This window comes from Perca flavescens, chromosome 11 (assembly GCF_004354835.1).
Source record: "Perca flavescens isolate YP-PL-M2 chromosome 11, PFLA_1.0, whole genome shotgun sequence".
In the NCBI taxonomy this organism is placed as follows: Eukaryota; Metazoa; Chordata; class Actinopteri; order Perciformes; family Percidae; genus Perca; species Perca flavescens.
In genome coordinates, this window is record NC_041341.1 from 21088886 (window position 1) to 21105503 (window position 16618).

General features: G+C 40.5%; 3 protein-coding genes and 1 long non-coding RNA gene across 13 annotated transcripts in view; 2 read left to right on the forward strand and 2 right to left on the reverse strand.

Moving 5' to 3' along the window:
• Positions 1–6740, reverse strand: part of col28a2a (collagen, type XXVIII, alpha 2a) — a 26902-nt gene extending 20162 nt beyond the window's left edge. For 3 of the 4 annotated variants that reach the window (XM_028590876.1, XM_028590877.1, XM_028590875.1), the window contains exon 1: positions 5733–6740. In XM_028590876.1, coding sequence (XP_028446677.1) covers positions 5733–5856 — 124 coding nt within the window. In that variant the 5' untranslated portion in view covers positions 5857–6740. Of the gene's footprint in view, positions 1–3437; positions 3594–5732 lie in introns of those variants that run through there. The other variant, XM_028590878.1, reaches the window with a different exon arrangement.
• Positions 4195–9266, reverse strand: zgc:172182 (coiled-coil domain-containing protein 89). 3 transcript variants are annotated; one of them, XM_028590881.1, is made up of 8 exons: positions 9068–9266; positions 8028–8500; positions 7671–7801; positions 7434–7570; positions 7274–7350; positions 7062–7161; positions 6872–6974; positions 4195–4691 (listed from the first exon to the last, which is right to left on the reverse strand). In XM_028590881.1, exons 1-7 carry the CDS (start codon positions 9125–9127, stop codon positions 6888–6890), a joined length of 1065 nt encoding a protein of 354 aa, XP_028446682.1. In that variant the 5' UTR covers positions 9128–9266; the 3' UTR covers positions 4195–4691; positions 6872–6887. The 3 variants fall into 3 exon arrangements, with proteins under 3 accessions (XP_028446682.1, XP_028446681.1, XP_028446683.1); XM_028590880.1 differs by lacking the exon at positions 4195–4691 and adding an exon at positions 5609–5818; XM_028590882.1 differs by lacking the exon at positions 4195–4691 and having other exon boundaries at positions 6831–6974.
• LOC114563900 (uncharacterized) lies at positions 4556–5811 on the forward strand. Its single transcript, XR_003693699.1, has 5 exons — positions 4556–4650; positions 4773–4899; positions 5178–5299; positions 5399–5497; positions 5671–5811. It is a non-coding gene; the product is annotated as an uncharacterized LOC114563900 (long non-coding RNA).
• A 221-nt stretch (positions 9267–9487) lies between the features above and the next one.
• Positions 9488–16618, forward strand: part of lrp2a (low density lipoprotein receptor-related protein 2a) — a 48048-nt gene continuing 40917 nt past the window's right edge. For 3 of the 5 annotated variants that reach the window (XM_028590776.1, XM_028590777.1, XM_028590778.1), the window contains exons 1-5: positions 9488–10197; positions 15096–15203; positions 15625–15747; positions 16006–16122; positions 16497–16607. In XM_028590776.1, the coding sequence (XP_028446577.1) occupies positions 9924–10197; positions 15096–15203; positions 15625–15747; positions 16006–16122; positions 16497–16607 (733 nt within the window). In that variant the 5' untranslated portion in view covers positions 9488–9923. Of the gene's footprint in view, positions 10198–15095; positions 15204–15624; positions 15748–16005; positions 16123–16496; positions 16608–16618 lie in introns of those variants that run through there. The other 2 variants (XM_028590779.1, XM_028590780.1) reach the window with 2 other exon arrangements.

The following is a 16618-nucleotide window of genomic DNA, read 5'->3' on the forward strand; positions in this document are numbered from 1 at the left end:
ACAATATAAGTATTTTAGGAATACATGAACTCTTCTACAGTGTCATCACGCAGCATGACGGCAGCAGCAGAACCAGATGTCAGTAAAATCCTAAAAATTTGTAAAATCCTACTCCTCATCATTGCTTCCACCACTAGGGGCATCTGACCACAATGTGGTTTACCTCCGGTCTATATATCAGAGACTCCTGCAGAGAGAGAAGCCCCAAGAACGCTCAGTTAAAATATGGAACAATGACAGCATTATGGCCTTGCAGGGTTGTTTTGATTGCACAAACCGGGACATTTTTAAATGCCTTGAGATAAATGAACAGGTAGAAACAATAACTGACTACATCAATTTTTGTGTAGACACAGTCGTACCCATAAAAACCACTAAAATCTTTCCAAACGACAAGCCCTGGATCTCCAATAAATTAAAGCATCTTATAATTGAAAAGAAAAAAGCACATTGGAATCAGGATGACACAGCCAAAAGGGACATACAGAGACAGATAAAAAGACAAATACAGCTGGATATGTACAGTTACAGACAGAAGATTGACGCAACCCTAGTGTCAGCCAACTCCCGTGAGGCATGGCAGGGGATCAAGACCATGACCAATGTCCCACACAAGGGCAGAGGAAAACCCTCCCTGAACCTGCCTGGAGATGAGGGATTGGAAAGGGCAAACCAGCTAAACAGCTTTTTTTTGTCGCTTTGAGAGTGGCAGCGATGCTGGGGCTGGCATTGTGCTGCCCCCTCCACCCTCTGCGTCTGTCCTAAACATCAGTCAATCGGATGTCTTTCACCTTTTTAGCCACTGTAATCCCCGGAAAAGCTGCGGCCCTGATAAAATTTGTGGTAATATCCTTAAACACTGTGCAGAACAGTTAGCCCCTGTGTTCACCGATATTTTTAACTCCTCTCTTAACATCTGTAAAGTCCCTAACCTGTGGAAATCATCTACAATTGTACCTGTGCCAAAACTGCCAAGAGTCCAATGACTTCCGACCAATAGCACTGACATCTCTGGTCATGAAGTGCCTGGAGCGTCTGGTAAAGAAGTACATTGTATCCCAAACCCACCATCTTATGGACCCCCTGCAATTTGCTTACCAAGCCTCCAGGGGGGTGGATGATGCTATTCTGACATTAATGCACCTTTTGCACACTCATCTTGAGAAACCAAAGACTCATGCCAAGATTTTATTTGTGGACTTTTCATCTGCTTTTAACACTATGCAACCTAAGATTCTTGCAGACATTTTAGCTAGTGAATTTTATATTGATACAGGTATTATTAATTGGATCATGGACATTCTTACCAGTAGAGTCCAGCGGGTCAGAGTGGGCTCATCTCTGTCTGATTCGATGACAACATCCATAGGCTCCCCACAAGGATGTGTTATATCTCCTTTACTATTTATTCTATACACAAATTCATGCACTAGCACTTTACAAAATAGGCACTTTATTAAATACGCTGATGATACAGCTTTAGTGAGTCTGCTACAGGATGGGGAGGTAGATCATGGGCCAGTTTTAGACTCCTTTTTAGAATGGTGCAATAATTCACATTTAATTTTAAATACCAATAAGACCAAAGAAATGTCCATAGATTTTAGAAAGTCACAGCAATCCACCGACACTTTTATCAATGGTGGTGCCATTCAGGTTGTTACAAACTACAAATACCTTGGCATTGTACAGGACAACAAGCTTAAATGGGACTCTTGGACAGATCTCCTGCAGACTAAGACACAGCAAAGAATGTACTTTTTAAAGAAACTGCTTGTTTTTAATGTTAATAACAAAATGCTCCAAATGTTTTATACTGCTTTTATTGAAAGTGTTTTAACTTGCTGTATTATCTGCTGGTTCAGAAATGCCACTGAGTCTCAGAAAAAGACAATCAGAAAAACAGTCTTAACTGCCAGCAAGTTACTTGGGGTAACACTACCGAGCATTGAACACATTTACAAAGACAGACTGGTGAGAAAGGCTAATAACATTGTATGTGACCACACACACCCCCTGGCATCACATTTTAAACTACTGCCATCTATGCGTCGTTTCTGCTTACCCCTTCTGATCAAGAACAGATAAAAAATTTCTTTCGTACCACGAGCCATAAAAGCCTTAAATCAGTCAGAATAAGCTAGTCGTCCAGCTGGTCTGACCATACCCAAGGGTGTATAGTGTATTGTAGTGTGTGATGTATAATCTTCATTTTTTGTTTGTCGGTGTCTGATATAATAATTATTTGTTTGTATTATGTCTGATGTCTTGTTATAAAGTGCCTTGCGATTGTGCCGCAAACCCAACTGCCCCACGGGGACAATAAAGTTATCTACTTACTACTACAACTTGTGAAAATTATTTTAAAGTATTGTTAGGGCTTAAAAAACAAGAACTGAATACTCTGGCACTCTGTAACAGATGGGTAGAATACACTGTGAAATTCACAGTATTTTATTTTCATTACAGTGGTATTTTGAGTGGTGGTTTTACCTACTGATAATATAAGTATTTTAGGAAATACATGAACTCTTCTACAGTGTCATCACGCAGCATGACGGCAGCAGCAGAACCAGATGTCAGTAAAATCCTACTAGGCGGGTTTGTGCTGCCCTCTATCGGTAAATGAGGGTATAACAACACGATGGACCGCTCAGACAGCCCGTTGGGTTGAGCAGCAGTTCAAGATCACTCATAGCTGTGTCCGTGTGTACTGTCCATGGTGTGTACATTCACCTTCAGCCATCTACTATGTTGGGTGCTGTCACCCAACTCTTTCTTTGAGTGAGTGAAGACACTTTTTAAGGATGGACTGACTGCAGGGCTGGACTGGGACAAAAAATTGGCCCTGGCATTTTTGGCCCAGGCGGCCCACACCCACCGTGATTGGTCAGACACATTCCCTGAAGACAGTCCTCTTAAAATATGCGTGCATTCTATCATATGAGTTGCCTAGTGTTCAGCGTTCATGTGATAGTTATGGATCCTTAAGACTTATCTGTTGAGCTTACACTTAAATAATTCATTATGATTTGTATATTTATGGTATTTTTATTATTGATATTGTATTGCCATGTGTCTGCTAAATACTATAACCATAACCATAACCCTTCCCAAAAGCTAGAATAAAGCTGAGAGTAGTATATGCCCTGGAAAAGAGCACCAATACAAGAGAAGCTAATTAAGCCATTCAAGGAACACTGATGATTGTATCACCACTGATTTTATAGATCACACAGACTTTTCAGCTACCCAACAGGTTAACCGCTAGCATTTTCAATGTAAGCTTAAGCAGTTCGGTTACCTGACCGCCACTAACTTTAATGTTACAGCCAATCGTTATGACGTGACACACGCGCGCGCGCACACACACACGCACACGCACACACACCCTCCCTCCGTTCCTGAGAGTCCGTATTAATTTGCCTACTCCTTACCACGTCGTCATCTACTCTCTCTTCCATCTTTTCCTCACTCGCTCCCATGGCCCTGTCATGGTCACTCGCCTCCTTCATGTCACGTCATGATGCTTTTTCTGCTTCTCTGTATAGCCAGCCACCTCTCCTCCTTCCTCTACTTCAGGTAATGCTGATGTTGAAGCAGCTACTACAGCCCCAAACACGTCCGAAATTTTGGCACATTTTGAGGAATCCGCCTGTAGATTCTTAATCTTTTTCTCCTGTCATTTCTCTGCGCCTCCATCGCACTTTAGTGGTCGTTTGTCCATTTTAACGTGGACTCTAAACTTCCAGCATAACTATTAGCTACAGCTCATGTCTCAGGGCCGGGAGGCGTGGCCATAGTGGGATTCGTAAATTTGCGGCCCGGAATGGGGAAGGGGGTTCCTGGATTTGATTGGGTCAGGCCAGTGCCAATAAAGAAAATTAACCAATGGGCCGCTGTGAGTTCCTTATGGGCCGGCCCAGCCATAAAATAAAAAAGGCCTATTTATATTGCCGATTCGGCCCAAAAGTGCGTCGGCCCACCGGGAAAATGCCCGGTATGCCAGATGGCCAGTCCAGCCCTGACTGACTGTCAACGTCCTTTGGCTTGACTTAAACGCATGCTCAGTGTGTCACTCCTGAAATTGACCATAAAGTGTCTCCATTCATTTGCGATCAGTAGGGATTTATCTTTTTAATTAAAGCAGCTATAACACTCAGTTATTTGGTCATATTATTACTTCAATCAGACGTTGTAGCTCCAGTCATGTCTTGATGACCCCAATCAATGACCTTTCCAAATAACTCAGTAAAATTCACTACCTGTTTGAACTTTTCAGCCTGTAAGTTTCAGTGGCAACAAAACATGGACCTTGCAATTCTGAAGCACCAATATGTTTATTGGTTTATTGTTTATTTATCCTGTAGATTTAATATATCACACATGCTATACGTTAGTCCTTGTTTAGTCTCCGTATGATGTTTCTCAATTCGAGTTGCTGCTGTTATCGTAATCGCAAAGTCACTTTTAATATGTTGCCGTTAATGTCATTGTCCCTTCAGGCAGAACTGCCCAACTGCTTGATAGTGGCTGTGATTGGTGCTGTGGTGGATGTCCAGTTTGATGAAGGCCTGCCTCCTATTCTTAATGCACTGGAGGTGGCTGGCTGTGAGAGCAGGCTGGTGCTGGAGGTAGCACAGCATCTGGGTGAGTGTGATGAATTGATACTGGGGTCCGTTTTTGGATGTCTGTTACAAAAAAAAAAAGAAAAGAAAAAGAAAAGTGTCTTTACGGTCTCTCCTCATGCGCTTCTTCGGGTGAAAACACAGTCAGAACGATCGCCATGGATAGCACAGAGGTTCTGGATCCCAGAGCCCCTATCAGGATCCCTGTGGCCCCCAAGACCTTGGGCATTTGAGAACCCATTGATGAGAGGGGTCCAATTAGCACCAAACAGTAAGTTTGATGATGCTAGAGTTATTCTATATTTTCTTGTTGTCAACAAATCCCAAATAATAAGTTTGTCTCTCAGTACTTCTTGAATTCCTGACTGTCCGTGGCAGCTGCAAGTGTATTTGTTCCTTCTAAAAGGAACTACTACTACTACCCCATGTTGGGGACTATTTATTTTGCTGGTTCATGTCTTCATAGGATTCATTCACAATTAAAAAATAAGAATATGGCCAGCCTTGTCCTTTAAACAGCATATTTAAAAATAACGTATCATCTTGCAGAACTGCTCCTATTCACGCTGAAGCCCCTGAGTTCACAAACATGAGTGTGGAGCAGGAGATCCTGGTCACCAGCATCAAAGTGGTAGATCTGCTGGCACCATACACAAAGGGTGGAAAGATTGGTGGGTGGATTATCTGACACCCTAGATTTTTTTTCTGCACTCATATTTTCATACATGCATCTCATGATAATTGATATTGTGCGTGTTGAATTCCTTCAGGTCGGTTTGGCGGTGCTGGTGTTGGCAAGACTGTTGATTATGGAGCTGATCAACAATGTGGCCAAGGCTCACGTGGTTACTCTGTGTTTGCTGGAGTGGGTGAGTGAACACGTGAGGGAAATGATTTAACCACGAAATGATCGCGTCCGGTGTCATTAACCGGACACCACCTCAAAAGTAGTAACATAGTTTTGATGGAGTCATGTAGATCTATTCAGTCTGTGTCAACTCATACTAAACTCCCCAGGTGATTCCTGTCATTGTGTTCTCAGGTTGCGCTGGTGTACGGTCAAATGAACGAGCCCCCAGGTGCCCGTGCCAGAGTTGCTCTTACCGGTTTGACTGTTGCTGAATACTTCCGTGATCAGGAGGGACAGGACGTTCTTCTCTTTATTGACAACATCTTTAGGTTTACCCAGGCTGGATCCGAGGTATGCAATGCCAAATATATTTGTCATTATTTTCAGATATCATCAACAAATTATGATATTGTTTATGTATACATATCTTGCGTCTGAATATTTGTGTCATTGTCCTTTAGGTGTCTGCTCTGTTGGGCCATATCCCCTCTGCTGTGGGTTACCAGCCCACAAAAAGGGCTCCATCACCTCAGTACAAGTGAGATGACACAAGATGCTAATTGCACATCAGCAGACTCTCATTTTTCCTGATTATTCATACTGAAATTGTTCAAATCATTTTGTTACAGGCTATCTATGTACCTGCTGATGATTTAACTGACCCTGCTCCTGCCACAACTTTTGCTCACTTGGATGCAACAAATGACTGTTAACAATATCCGCAATCCAAAAACTAAACTAAAATCTTGTCTAACAACCTAACTGTTTTTTTAGGACTACAAATCATTGCAGGACATCATTGCTATCTTGGGTATGGATGAATTATCTGAGGAAGCTAACTGTAGCTCGTGCTTGTAAGATCCAGTGTTTTTTGTCGCAGCCATTCCAGGTAGCAGAAGTCTTATGGGAAAGCTGGTGCCTCTGAAGGAAAACAATCAAAGGCTTCCAGAGCATTCTAGGAGGTAAAGTGCTGTGTCAAGGTTCATATATTTCTAAATGGGATTAACTTAATGGACATTTGATTGTAATGGTTATTCTTTTCTTTCTTCAAGGTGAATATGATGCCCTGCCAGAGCAAGCTTTCTACATAGTGGGTCCCATTGAAGAAGTAATCCAAAAGGCTGAGAAACTGGCAGAGGAGCATTCTTAAGTGATGTGTCTGTATAGTTTTATGAGACTAACATTTGTACAATATCATTTCTATTTAAGGAACTTTTAAGATGTCATGCTGTGTATGTTGTGTTGTGGTTCCATTTCTCTGGAAAGGTGAAGACGAAATTAAAAAATAACATTGCGATATATAGTTAGTTTTTTTCCTTTACATTGTTAGCACCGTCAGTGAGCAAACATTCTTGGTGAAAAATATTTGTTTTAATGAAAACATAACACTTACATGTTATTGCTAAAGTTTAGCCCATCATGTGGCGAAGTTTCTTATTTAACTCCCTTTCTTGTAAAAGGAGGTTGGTGCTGTGTTCTTTGAAGGCTTCAAAATCCTGTAAAATAATGGCAGAAGAAGATATGTTGAGCATGTTATGTGGGCCACTGTCAATCACACTTCAATATTGCAGATTTTAACAAACCTTTTTCAGCTTCTCATATTTTGTCATGGATTCATCAAGAGCAGACTGGAGAGACTTCACTTTAACATCTGCATTAACAGTTTCTGCTTCCTGTTCAAACCTGAGGCAAGGTCAGAACAAATATAATCATGGAGAAATATAGACAGTGACAATACCGGTTATCCTTCAGGATTTTTCTTAAAGCAGTATTGGGTTGTTGATGCAGAATTTACCTGTCCTCTGCTTCGGCGCGGGCTTTTTTCTCCTCTTTCCATTTTGTCTCCAGTTGCTGGATTTCCTCTTGTTTCTCCTGTATTTAAGAGCAATTTGTTTGAAGATAAAGTAATTCTTTTTTTCGTTTCAGTGAGGAGAGCAAATAGTATATTCAATCACCTGTATTACTTTCCCTCTTTCCATAGACAGACACAATAATTTGTCCTTCTCTTTGGTGAGGCTTGTTATGCTTTCTCTCATGTTGGTTTCCTTGAAAGCATGCTCTTCTTCAGCATTTTGTAGATTCAGCTTTAATGCTGATTGTGGAGAGAAGGCCAGAAGTTTACAAGTGCTTGTACTTTGTAGCACTTGAGAATATAATATAATATTGAAAATGATAAAACGTTGACTACCCACCGTTGTACATTTCTACAGCATCTCTTTGTTGTTTCTGAGCATCATGCAATTGATCAAGTAGCTTTGTGGCCCTGGATTGATGCTGAGCTGTTTGTTCCAGGAGTTTTGACTGGCATCCAGCTAATTTCTCCCTAAAAGATAGATGTAAAATTCAGCAAAGGTATTCAATTTAACAACAAACAGAGAAAAAAACAGCAAAATGCTCATATTTTAAAAGCTTAAACCAGGGAATGTTTGGCAGTTTTACCTAATAAATTACTCATAAGATTATTAAAATTGCTGTTGATTAATATTATGTTGGTTGACAAATAAATTGACCTTTCAGCATTATTAATACATGACAATAGATCTACTTACTGATATTCAATTTCCTTCTCTGTGTATTTCTCTCTCAGTAGTTTGATTTCTTGCATCTGTTTTTGAACAAACACTTCTTTATCTTGTAATTTTTGGGAGAAAAGTGTGTCATTTTCTGACTGCAGCTGTTTGTTTTCCAGCTTTAACTGGGCATTCTGACTTTTGTACTCTTCCATGAAAGCAATAATTGCTTGATTGTTGGCAGCTAAATCCATAAATCTCTTCTCTAATAGCTCTGCTCTGTTTCTTTCACTGTCCAGTTCTGTCTGGCAGTCTGTTACTTGGCTCTCTAGCTCCGTATTGATGTGTTGCAGGGCTTGACATCGAAGAAGCACCTCATCTGCTCTCTCTTTCAACATGCAGATCAGGCTTGACTGTTCATCTATCCTGGACCGCAGCATCCCGGTTTCTGTTGCATCATTCACAGAAATGCTTCGAAGTTTCTCCAGTGACTTCCGAACAATGTCCACATGCTGGGAACAAGGGAAAAGGTCATGTGATAGAACATGATACACAGGTGCTTTTGGCAGCTCCATAGTAAAGTCATGCTGTGTTTGGACAAGGGCCTGACTGACACTGTTGTTTTGAGGCTGATACTGATATAATTTGAGATGACATAGCTAGCTATCTGTGGAGAAAATTCTAAATAAACTCTAGGTGATGTCTTGGGCTTTAGTTTGGACAGTCAAACTTTTCTTTTCTAACGTTAACTTCTAACGTTATACATTTGGGTAGCTTTATTTTAAACAATAAATAATATGTAGCCAACTTTATAAGCTCATATTTATAAGCTGGTCAAATAAATGTAACGTTAGTGGAGTAACGTAGCTAACTAGCTAACGTTACAAAGCACAATATTTCCCTGTAATGTAGCTGGCTAACTTGACATCAAATTTGAAGTGTAACGTTACTCAGGAGACGGCTAACTAGCAAGTTAACGTTAGCTAGCTAATTAGTTAGCTAAACTACTAACGTTTTTATGCATAATTCTACCAACGGAGGACCCCGCAGATTTATGGTTGTCATCGGTATTTTCTTACCTGCGTCGTGTTGCCCTCCACCTTCATAAAGTTTTCTGCATTTCTCTGTGGAGTTGCCATGATGAGTACAAATGAAAAAAAGGCCTTTAACGTTATTTAACTTTCCCCCTCAGGGCTCGGTTCCTTATTTCTCCAAGTTTTAGTTGCTCGGTTGCTAATGGCAACCATCTTTGAGCTGCCCTGTGATTTAGAGTAGATGCTAGATCGGATCCACTAGACGTGTCGACGTCACAGGACGTGCCTCGTGGCCCGCATTATTCTGACTTTTTCTGCCTCTGATTGGCTTATCCTGGTTTTCTTACCCTAACCCTAACCAATCCCGGGTCCCCATGCCTAAACCTAACTACGTCGACCATTCTAGCAGATCCGAATTAGCATCTAAACTGATTTTTCAGGAGCAGGCTGCGGCGGCAGGTGGAATGCTGGTGCCTCTGCTCGGCCGCATGATGGAGGTGTTGGACTACTGATCAGACGCTAGCACTATTAGCTAAGGGAACGTTATGGGTCGAACAAAAATATGTTATAAGAACCTAACGTTAGTTGTCTTATCTTGTTTAAACCATGTTTAACTTTGGTAGTCCTCCTGTACATTTGTGATCACTTAATTTAATGATGCAGTGCAACTGGCAATTTTCTTTTTTGTCAATTTTCATTTTGAGATCTAACGGTGTCGTCGATTTATCTAACGTTAATTGTTTTTGTTGTATCTTTATGGAAACATTAATATTCCTGTTGGACATAAAGAGAGCCCAACGTACCAGGAAATGAATTTATGGTAACTTATTTTTCAACTATTTAGCATTGGTGTGGGGTATGGATGTATTAAGAGAACGGTGTGGGGGAGTGTGGGACCTGGATGGCATTATGCAGGTTCCAGGGCCAGAGGGATTTATCCGGAGGGCCGAGGCTGGCTTGGGGGAGCGGCTGTCCTGGCCTTTGTGCACGCCCCTTTTCATCAACTAGCGGGCCAAGAAAGACGGGCAGAAAAAAAGCAACAGCATCCCAGCCCAGTCCCTACAGCTCCTCCATCTGCACAGCGGAGCTGGACGGACCAGCCAGAATGTGGAGAGCACTGCTACTTCAACTCTTTCTCGTCTTCATATGTTGTGTAAGATGGTGCAGCTCTGAAGGTAAGTAGTGTGACTTTTTTTCTTCTCCTACATTTTTTTCCTGTTCACACAGGCTGTCAGCTGAATGATTTATTGAGGACCTGCAGAGTTGTAGTGCTACCAGTGATTCACTCAGTGCACTTGTTGCTCATCAAAACAAACCAGTTACTGTGCAGGGAACATGTTGCTGAATTAAAATCCTTATGTATTTGTTTCTTTTTAGCACAGAACAATAAATTACACACCCAATGAGTTACAGTACACATTCTGATGAGAATCAAAGAGGATACATCAACTAAGCACATGACTAAATAACCTTGTTGATGATTCAAAAAGCCACTATAATGGAACTACACAATCTTCTTCAGGGATTTTGATGTGGCTCCTAGGTAATGTTATTCTGGTTCTAGAGCTAAATGTTTTACAACATAGTATTACTTTAAAGGTTGAGCACAAAGCCTTCCTCAGACAGATTGGAAGTTCTCTTGAGGAACCTTTGCCTGAGCTTTACTGTTGCTAGGTAACAGAAAAGAGCATGTGACTTACAGACAATCTGTGAGGACTGAGAGCTACTGGTACAAATCCCATTCAGTGGAGCAGATTTTACGCCGCAAACCACTAATTCAAATTCGATTCCAGCTCAGGGAGGAACTTTATTTTCTAATTTAAGACAGAGACGGACAACATGCTCACATACTGCTCTTTATACATGACAAGTCTTGTGTTTGTCTCTTGTGTTTGTAGCCCAGCAAGATCCTGCTTCTCAAGTTGTAATCTGCTTTCTTTTTGCTCAACCCTTAGTATGTAAGCTCCTTAGTGTGAATAAAGCAACTAATTACACTGCAGCTGCTGCAGAATGGAACCATTTCTACTTAAGGAGCAGTCTGGAGTGAAGTAAAAACTGTACCAAGAGTAAGGTCATTGCCACAGCTTTCTTATGTATATATTATAACATATCATTGACCAATTTCCTCACTGGCTAACAGACACACAAAAACAGAAATGGTGGACTGCCCATGCCAAAAAAAGACCAAAAACAATTCACTTGGCATTTCCTTTGAATTACAGCAGTCACAGTACTTGTAGCTGACATTTGCTGATGACAACTGAGGTGTACAAAATGATGACTTGACTTAATCCGCAGACTCTAAGTAGACTTTGTCAGCATGAGCACGTTGATCATTAGCCTGGATTTGTTGTGATTTGCAGACAGTGATTGGTGACTGTTTAAATAAAATTCATGCAGTCATTCAAGGTTTAAACATTTGAATAAGCATTTCATGTTATACAGAGTAGCAAGTGCTTACTGAAGGCTAACTGGTGGTGTGAGAATCAGACTGAAATATGTGCCACTTGAAAATATACTCAGGAAGATAAGTAATGGTTTACTTTTACTATGAGGGGAAAGGATACCTTCTCTAATCTCTTATCTCCTCCACAAAAATCCTTTAGTTTGATAATTGTTTCTTCCATAACCTTCTGTAACACATTACCCAGTCCTTGGGCTTGATACTACTGCAGAATGCTTACACTGGCATTAATAGCTAATGTAACAGTCTGAGGGGATTTCACGGTGCTGGTTTATTAACTATCCTCTGCAATTTTTGCTGCTCCAGACATGTTTTGTCACTAAATTGAGTTGTTTTTTCTCTATAAATCAATGGCCAGCGGAATCTTAATGACATATTAAGTGAACAGTAAGAACTTTGATGCTGTTACAGATTAAGTTGGAATATGAAACAGAATAATGAAAACAGACATCTTTGTTTATGTAATCTTAATTGTCTTGATTTGATTACACTTATTTTTAGTTTGAGTCTGTAATGGCTGTAAAAAAAAAAATTCTTCTGTTGTGTTCAAACTTTTCAAGACACACAATCTTGGCCTGCACGTGCATGTTAAACCTCATGCATGCCAGCGTCTTTCCGGTGTAGGCTAAATCCTTGCGCAACAGTTACACTGCGTTAGAAACAGGAACACAGTTGGCACAAATCAAGAGCAAATCCTTTCTTTTCCTGCAGCTCCCTCAGTCTAGGTTACAGACACTGAGGATGGAGTTTAGCCTCCAATAATCAGTTAGTTAGCTGTGACTCAGTCTACAGAGGAAAACTAAGTTGTCCCGTCTCTCTCTAATTGCATTGTGACAACTTCATTTATAATTCATTCTTTTCACTCATGCTTTTGTTAAGGCACGTACCAAAAATCATGTTGAGTATTTCTCAATTCTAAATAGACCAAGGCTTTATTCCTCTTTTTTGCTCCCATGCCACTGCCAAAGCCTCCTCGCTTTTCCACTGTTTTGTGTGTAGCAGTAAGTGCCAAAGTCACTTGTTTGGCAATTGACTGCATTCTGCTGCATTGATTTCCATATGAAATAGACAGCAGCACTTCGCTCTGACAGCATGGATGGGTCCAGCGTTTCATGCTGCCAGCAGCCGTTTTCTCCACTTTCTTCTGCACACATTCACTGCTCTAAGACAAGACGGTATTGATGAAAGCTTGAAGACATCTTTCAGGCGCTCCATGTGACAAGAAAGAGATGTTTCAGAGAGTTAGAGGACAGGTGTTTTCTTAATGGGTGGCCATGTGAAGGGAGCTTATGTTCCACTTTTGTTTAACCTTATCTCAGGAAGTAAGCCTTACTGTACTCTCCTTTCTGCTGAGTACTTTTTTAGGGTGACACTTCCAGTTATGAGTTTGCATCCCTGCTGGCACCTCTTTTGTGCCATTGTAACTTCACAGTGGGGTTTAAGGCGTATGGGGGGTTTCATTCTAATGAAAATTCCTCTACTACTCTTCTTTGTTGGGCAATAGTAGGGCGTCCTTATTTTCCTGCATGGATGGTGCGGTGCTCTCTCCTGCTGAGGGTTTAAGTTGCTAATTAGGAAAGACAAGGCTGGAAAGAAGGGAAAGGAAAACATGAAATTACACAAAAACACAAACAAAAAACTAATGAAAAAAGCACTCATCATTAGACTCAGATTAAACATTCTTAATACAATTTGCACCCTGACTTTTATTTTCTCAAGTAATGATTGACATAGTGAAATTGCAATTTTTTGTCAGGATGAAGACATAGAAATTTGAGGATTAAGGAAAAGTTACAAAGAAGACGTTCTTTTCAGAATGTAAGAAGAACCCTCGCACAAGATAGTGCTGTTGAAAGGTTTGGCTTCAGTGTATCTGTCACCTTTCCCAGAAGTAATACTGTCAGGAAACACTGGCTGCATTTGAAAGGCTCCAGTAGATTGGTTTCTCCTTGGCATACGTGGTTTTAAGTAATCAACCAAGGCCTGAATGTATGGCAGCTATAAACATTTTGCTTTGTTATTAATTTGTTTTGCTAATTTTTGCAATTTTATTTTATTAGTTCAGTTTAATAACACAATTATATTTCTGTTTTTTAAACATTGTGATCCTGTACAGACAGTAGTGTTGTCTGGACACTCAAGACTTAAAAGTATTAAATCTGCCCTTCATTGTTGAGGGAAATTTTATTATTTTTTACTATTTTTTGTTAAATAGAGAGCATCTCCTAGCAGTTATACTGTATGCAACCCTGCTGCCATGCTATAGATGATGCTGAAACCTCTGGGATCACTGCCTTCTGCAACAAAGGCTCCCTTTGAGCAGATTGTGAGCAATTTTATCATTAGTAAACTGAGCAGGAAAAAAGGTTTTGCCTCCTGGATAGCTGCTGAAGGAGTTAAATATACAGCTTGTGTGTCTAGGTTGGTCGTGAAGTAGTTTGGTTTTTTGTTGGCAAATTAATCTGAGACAAGTATTCTTGATTGGAGCGTATGCTAGGCTTTTAGTGCAGTAGCACAGGCAGTGACCCCACAACTGTTGTGGAAGTGATCCACCTTTAAAAGAGAACATTACATTAAGGAGATGATAAACCTCTGACTCTAAATACAATCAACGCCTTATTCACACAGCATTTATCAAGCTAATAGGCTGCAGGTGTGTAGGCAATTCATGTTTGCTAGTTTTAGTTAGTTTTTGTCACATGTGCCTATAATTCCTTATAACTAGTAACTTCAAGCCATTCATGTGTAATTGTAGAATCATTGCTATGGGATTACTGCAGCATTTGATTTTAAATAAGTAACCTCAATATTTAGCAAATGTAGAAAGCTATCTGATTAAGAAGGAAGAATGTTTCCAAAATGCTGGATAAGACAGGACAGAGATAGACCACCAACCTCAAGCGAGCACCACCAATCACCACCTCACAGCTCTTCTCATGAAGAATTTGGGTTGAAATGGTTGCGGTACCACTCAGTACCACTATTTATTCCAATTACATTTCAGACCGGACAGGAACAGCATGCACCATAAATCAGGCTGTCAAAGAGACAATCAGAATTGCACATTCCTATTTGGACGGGTCTGATAGAGTGCTCTGCCACTGAACTATGCTGCCTAAATCAATCTCTCCTGGAAAACGTCAGGGACGGTAGAGTGGTGGTACCTTATCTCTACAGATGCCACTCAGTGAGAACATCAAAAGGAGGCTCGGGATGAGTGCGGTGAAGATTGTGTAACTTTCGGGGGGATGGCTGGCACGCTTGTCTCCAAGGCTTGTCAATGCTGTTAACAACATGCTTCATCAGTGGAAGGCATCCCTACCCCCTTATGCCATGTTTTTCTATTAAATATAGAGTATTTAAGAATTTATCAAATTTGTTTTTTTGTGACCATATTTTAATGTAGTTTTTTCTCTTTGCCTCAAGGACCCAGGATAGGCAGAATGACATGTTTTGGGCCTAATTAAATAATGATAATAACAATAATGGTGATAATAATAATGTAATTGGCAAAACATTGAAGGATTACTGTCGATAAAAGTTACAATAGCATGAAAGAAAATGCTTAAACTCAAGCACTGAATTATGTCAATTTTGTATTGTGTCTAGGATGCGAGTTGGGGCAGTTCCGCTGTGGGACAGGTCGATGTATACCAGGTGACTGGCACTGTGACGGCACATCAGACTGTGTGGATGACTCTGATGAACACGACTGCCGTGAGTTACTCATTATATTGCAGTGTAGGCCAACATAGCACCTGAGATCATTCTTGTTGGATGTGTCATTTCAATCTAAATTACATCAGTGGTGGAAGAAATACTGAGATCCTTTACTTAAAGACCTGCTATCAAAATTGTACTAGTAACCAGAAGTATAATCAGCATAATATACAAATACTTAAAGTATCACAAGTAAAATCACTCCTCTTAAGAAGTAACTAGTAATTAGTACAATATTTGTATTGCATACATTTAGTGGAGCAGAGTCACATATGATAAAAACACTCAAGTAAAGAACAAGTAACTCAACATTTTAATAAAGTACTATACTTGAGAAAATGCACATACAGTAGTAGCTTCCCACCAGATTACAGTCAACTATTGTAAATAATGAAATGCTCTGTATGTATTGCCACAGCTCAGGTATCATGCGATCACAGTCAATTCCAGTGTTTGAGTGACGGCGAGTGTATCCCTGATGTGTGGCTGTGTGATGATGAGGAGGACTGTGAGGATGGCTCAGATGAGAGGCAACACTGCCGTAAGTACATTTTTACATTATTAGCCATTTTCCAGGTGAGCTTATAAGAAAATAGAAATTACACCAATTTATTATTCCAATTGTAATTTGCATTTTGAATAACAAGATATTCAAAAGATACCCGCCAAAAGGGTCTGTGGAAGAGTTAGATTTCTGTTGAGTACCTATATCTACAGTACAAGAAGATGCACACAAGAACTACAGTATGTGAACAAAACTTGTCTTGTGCTGCTAAGTCACTCTCCAATCTGTCCCCAGCTGGAAGGACGTGCACCAGTAGCCAGTTCAGTTGTAGTAACAGGGCATGCATCCCAGGAGAATACAGATGTGACCGTCTGGCGGACTGCTCAGATGGGTCTGATGAGAGAGACTGCCGTAAGTATTCTCCAGGGTGGTTTCCCTTTTTTTGTATTTAAGGCTCCTGTGGCATTTTAATCAATTTGTTAAGATTAAGAGGCTTGCTGACTGACAGAATGGGCCACAATATGCTTCTTGTTGTCAGAGGTTGATTGCAGATTCCTTGGTGGATTAGTCAAGCTGAAGTTCAGCTGCTATGCTATTATTGTTCTGACATGGTAGACTCACAGCACTACACACTGTGGTAATCTCACAATTGCATAAAGAATGCTGTGGTCGTCTTTTATCCTTCCCATTTGCAGAGCTTTTCACATTTTAAAAGCTAAAGAGAAAACAGTTGTCAGCTTGATTTGAATGCATAGCGTTGCCCTGATGATGATTTAATCTTTCAGATTACCCCGAGTGCACACAGCTGAGGTGTGCTAATGGGGCCTGCTACAACCGGACCCAAAGATGTGACCAGATGCTTGACTGTCGTGATGGCTCTGATGAGGCAAATTGCAGTAAGAAGCCA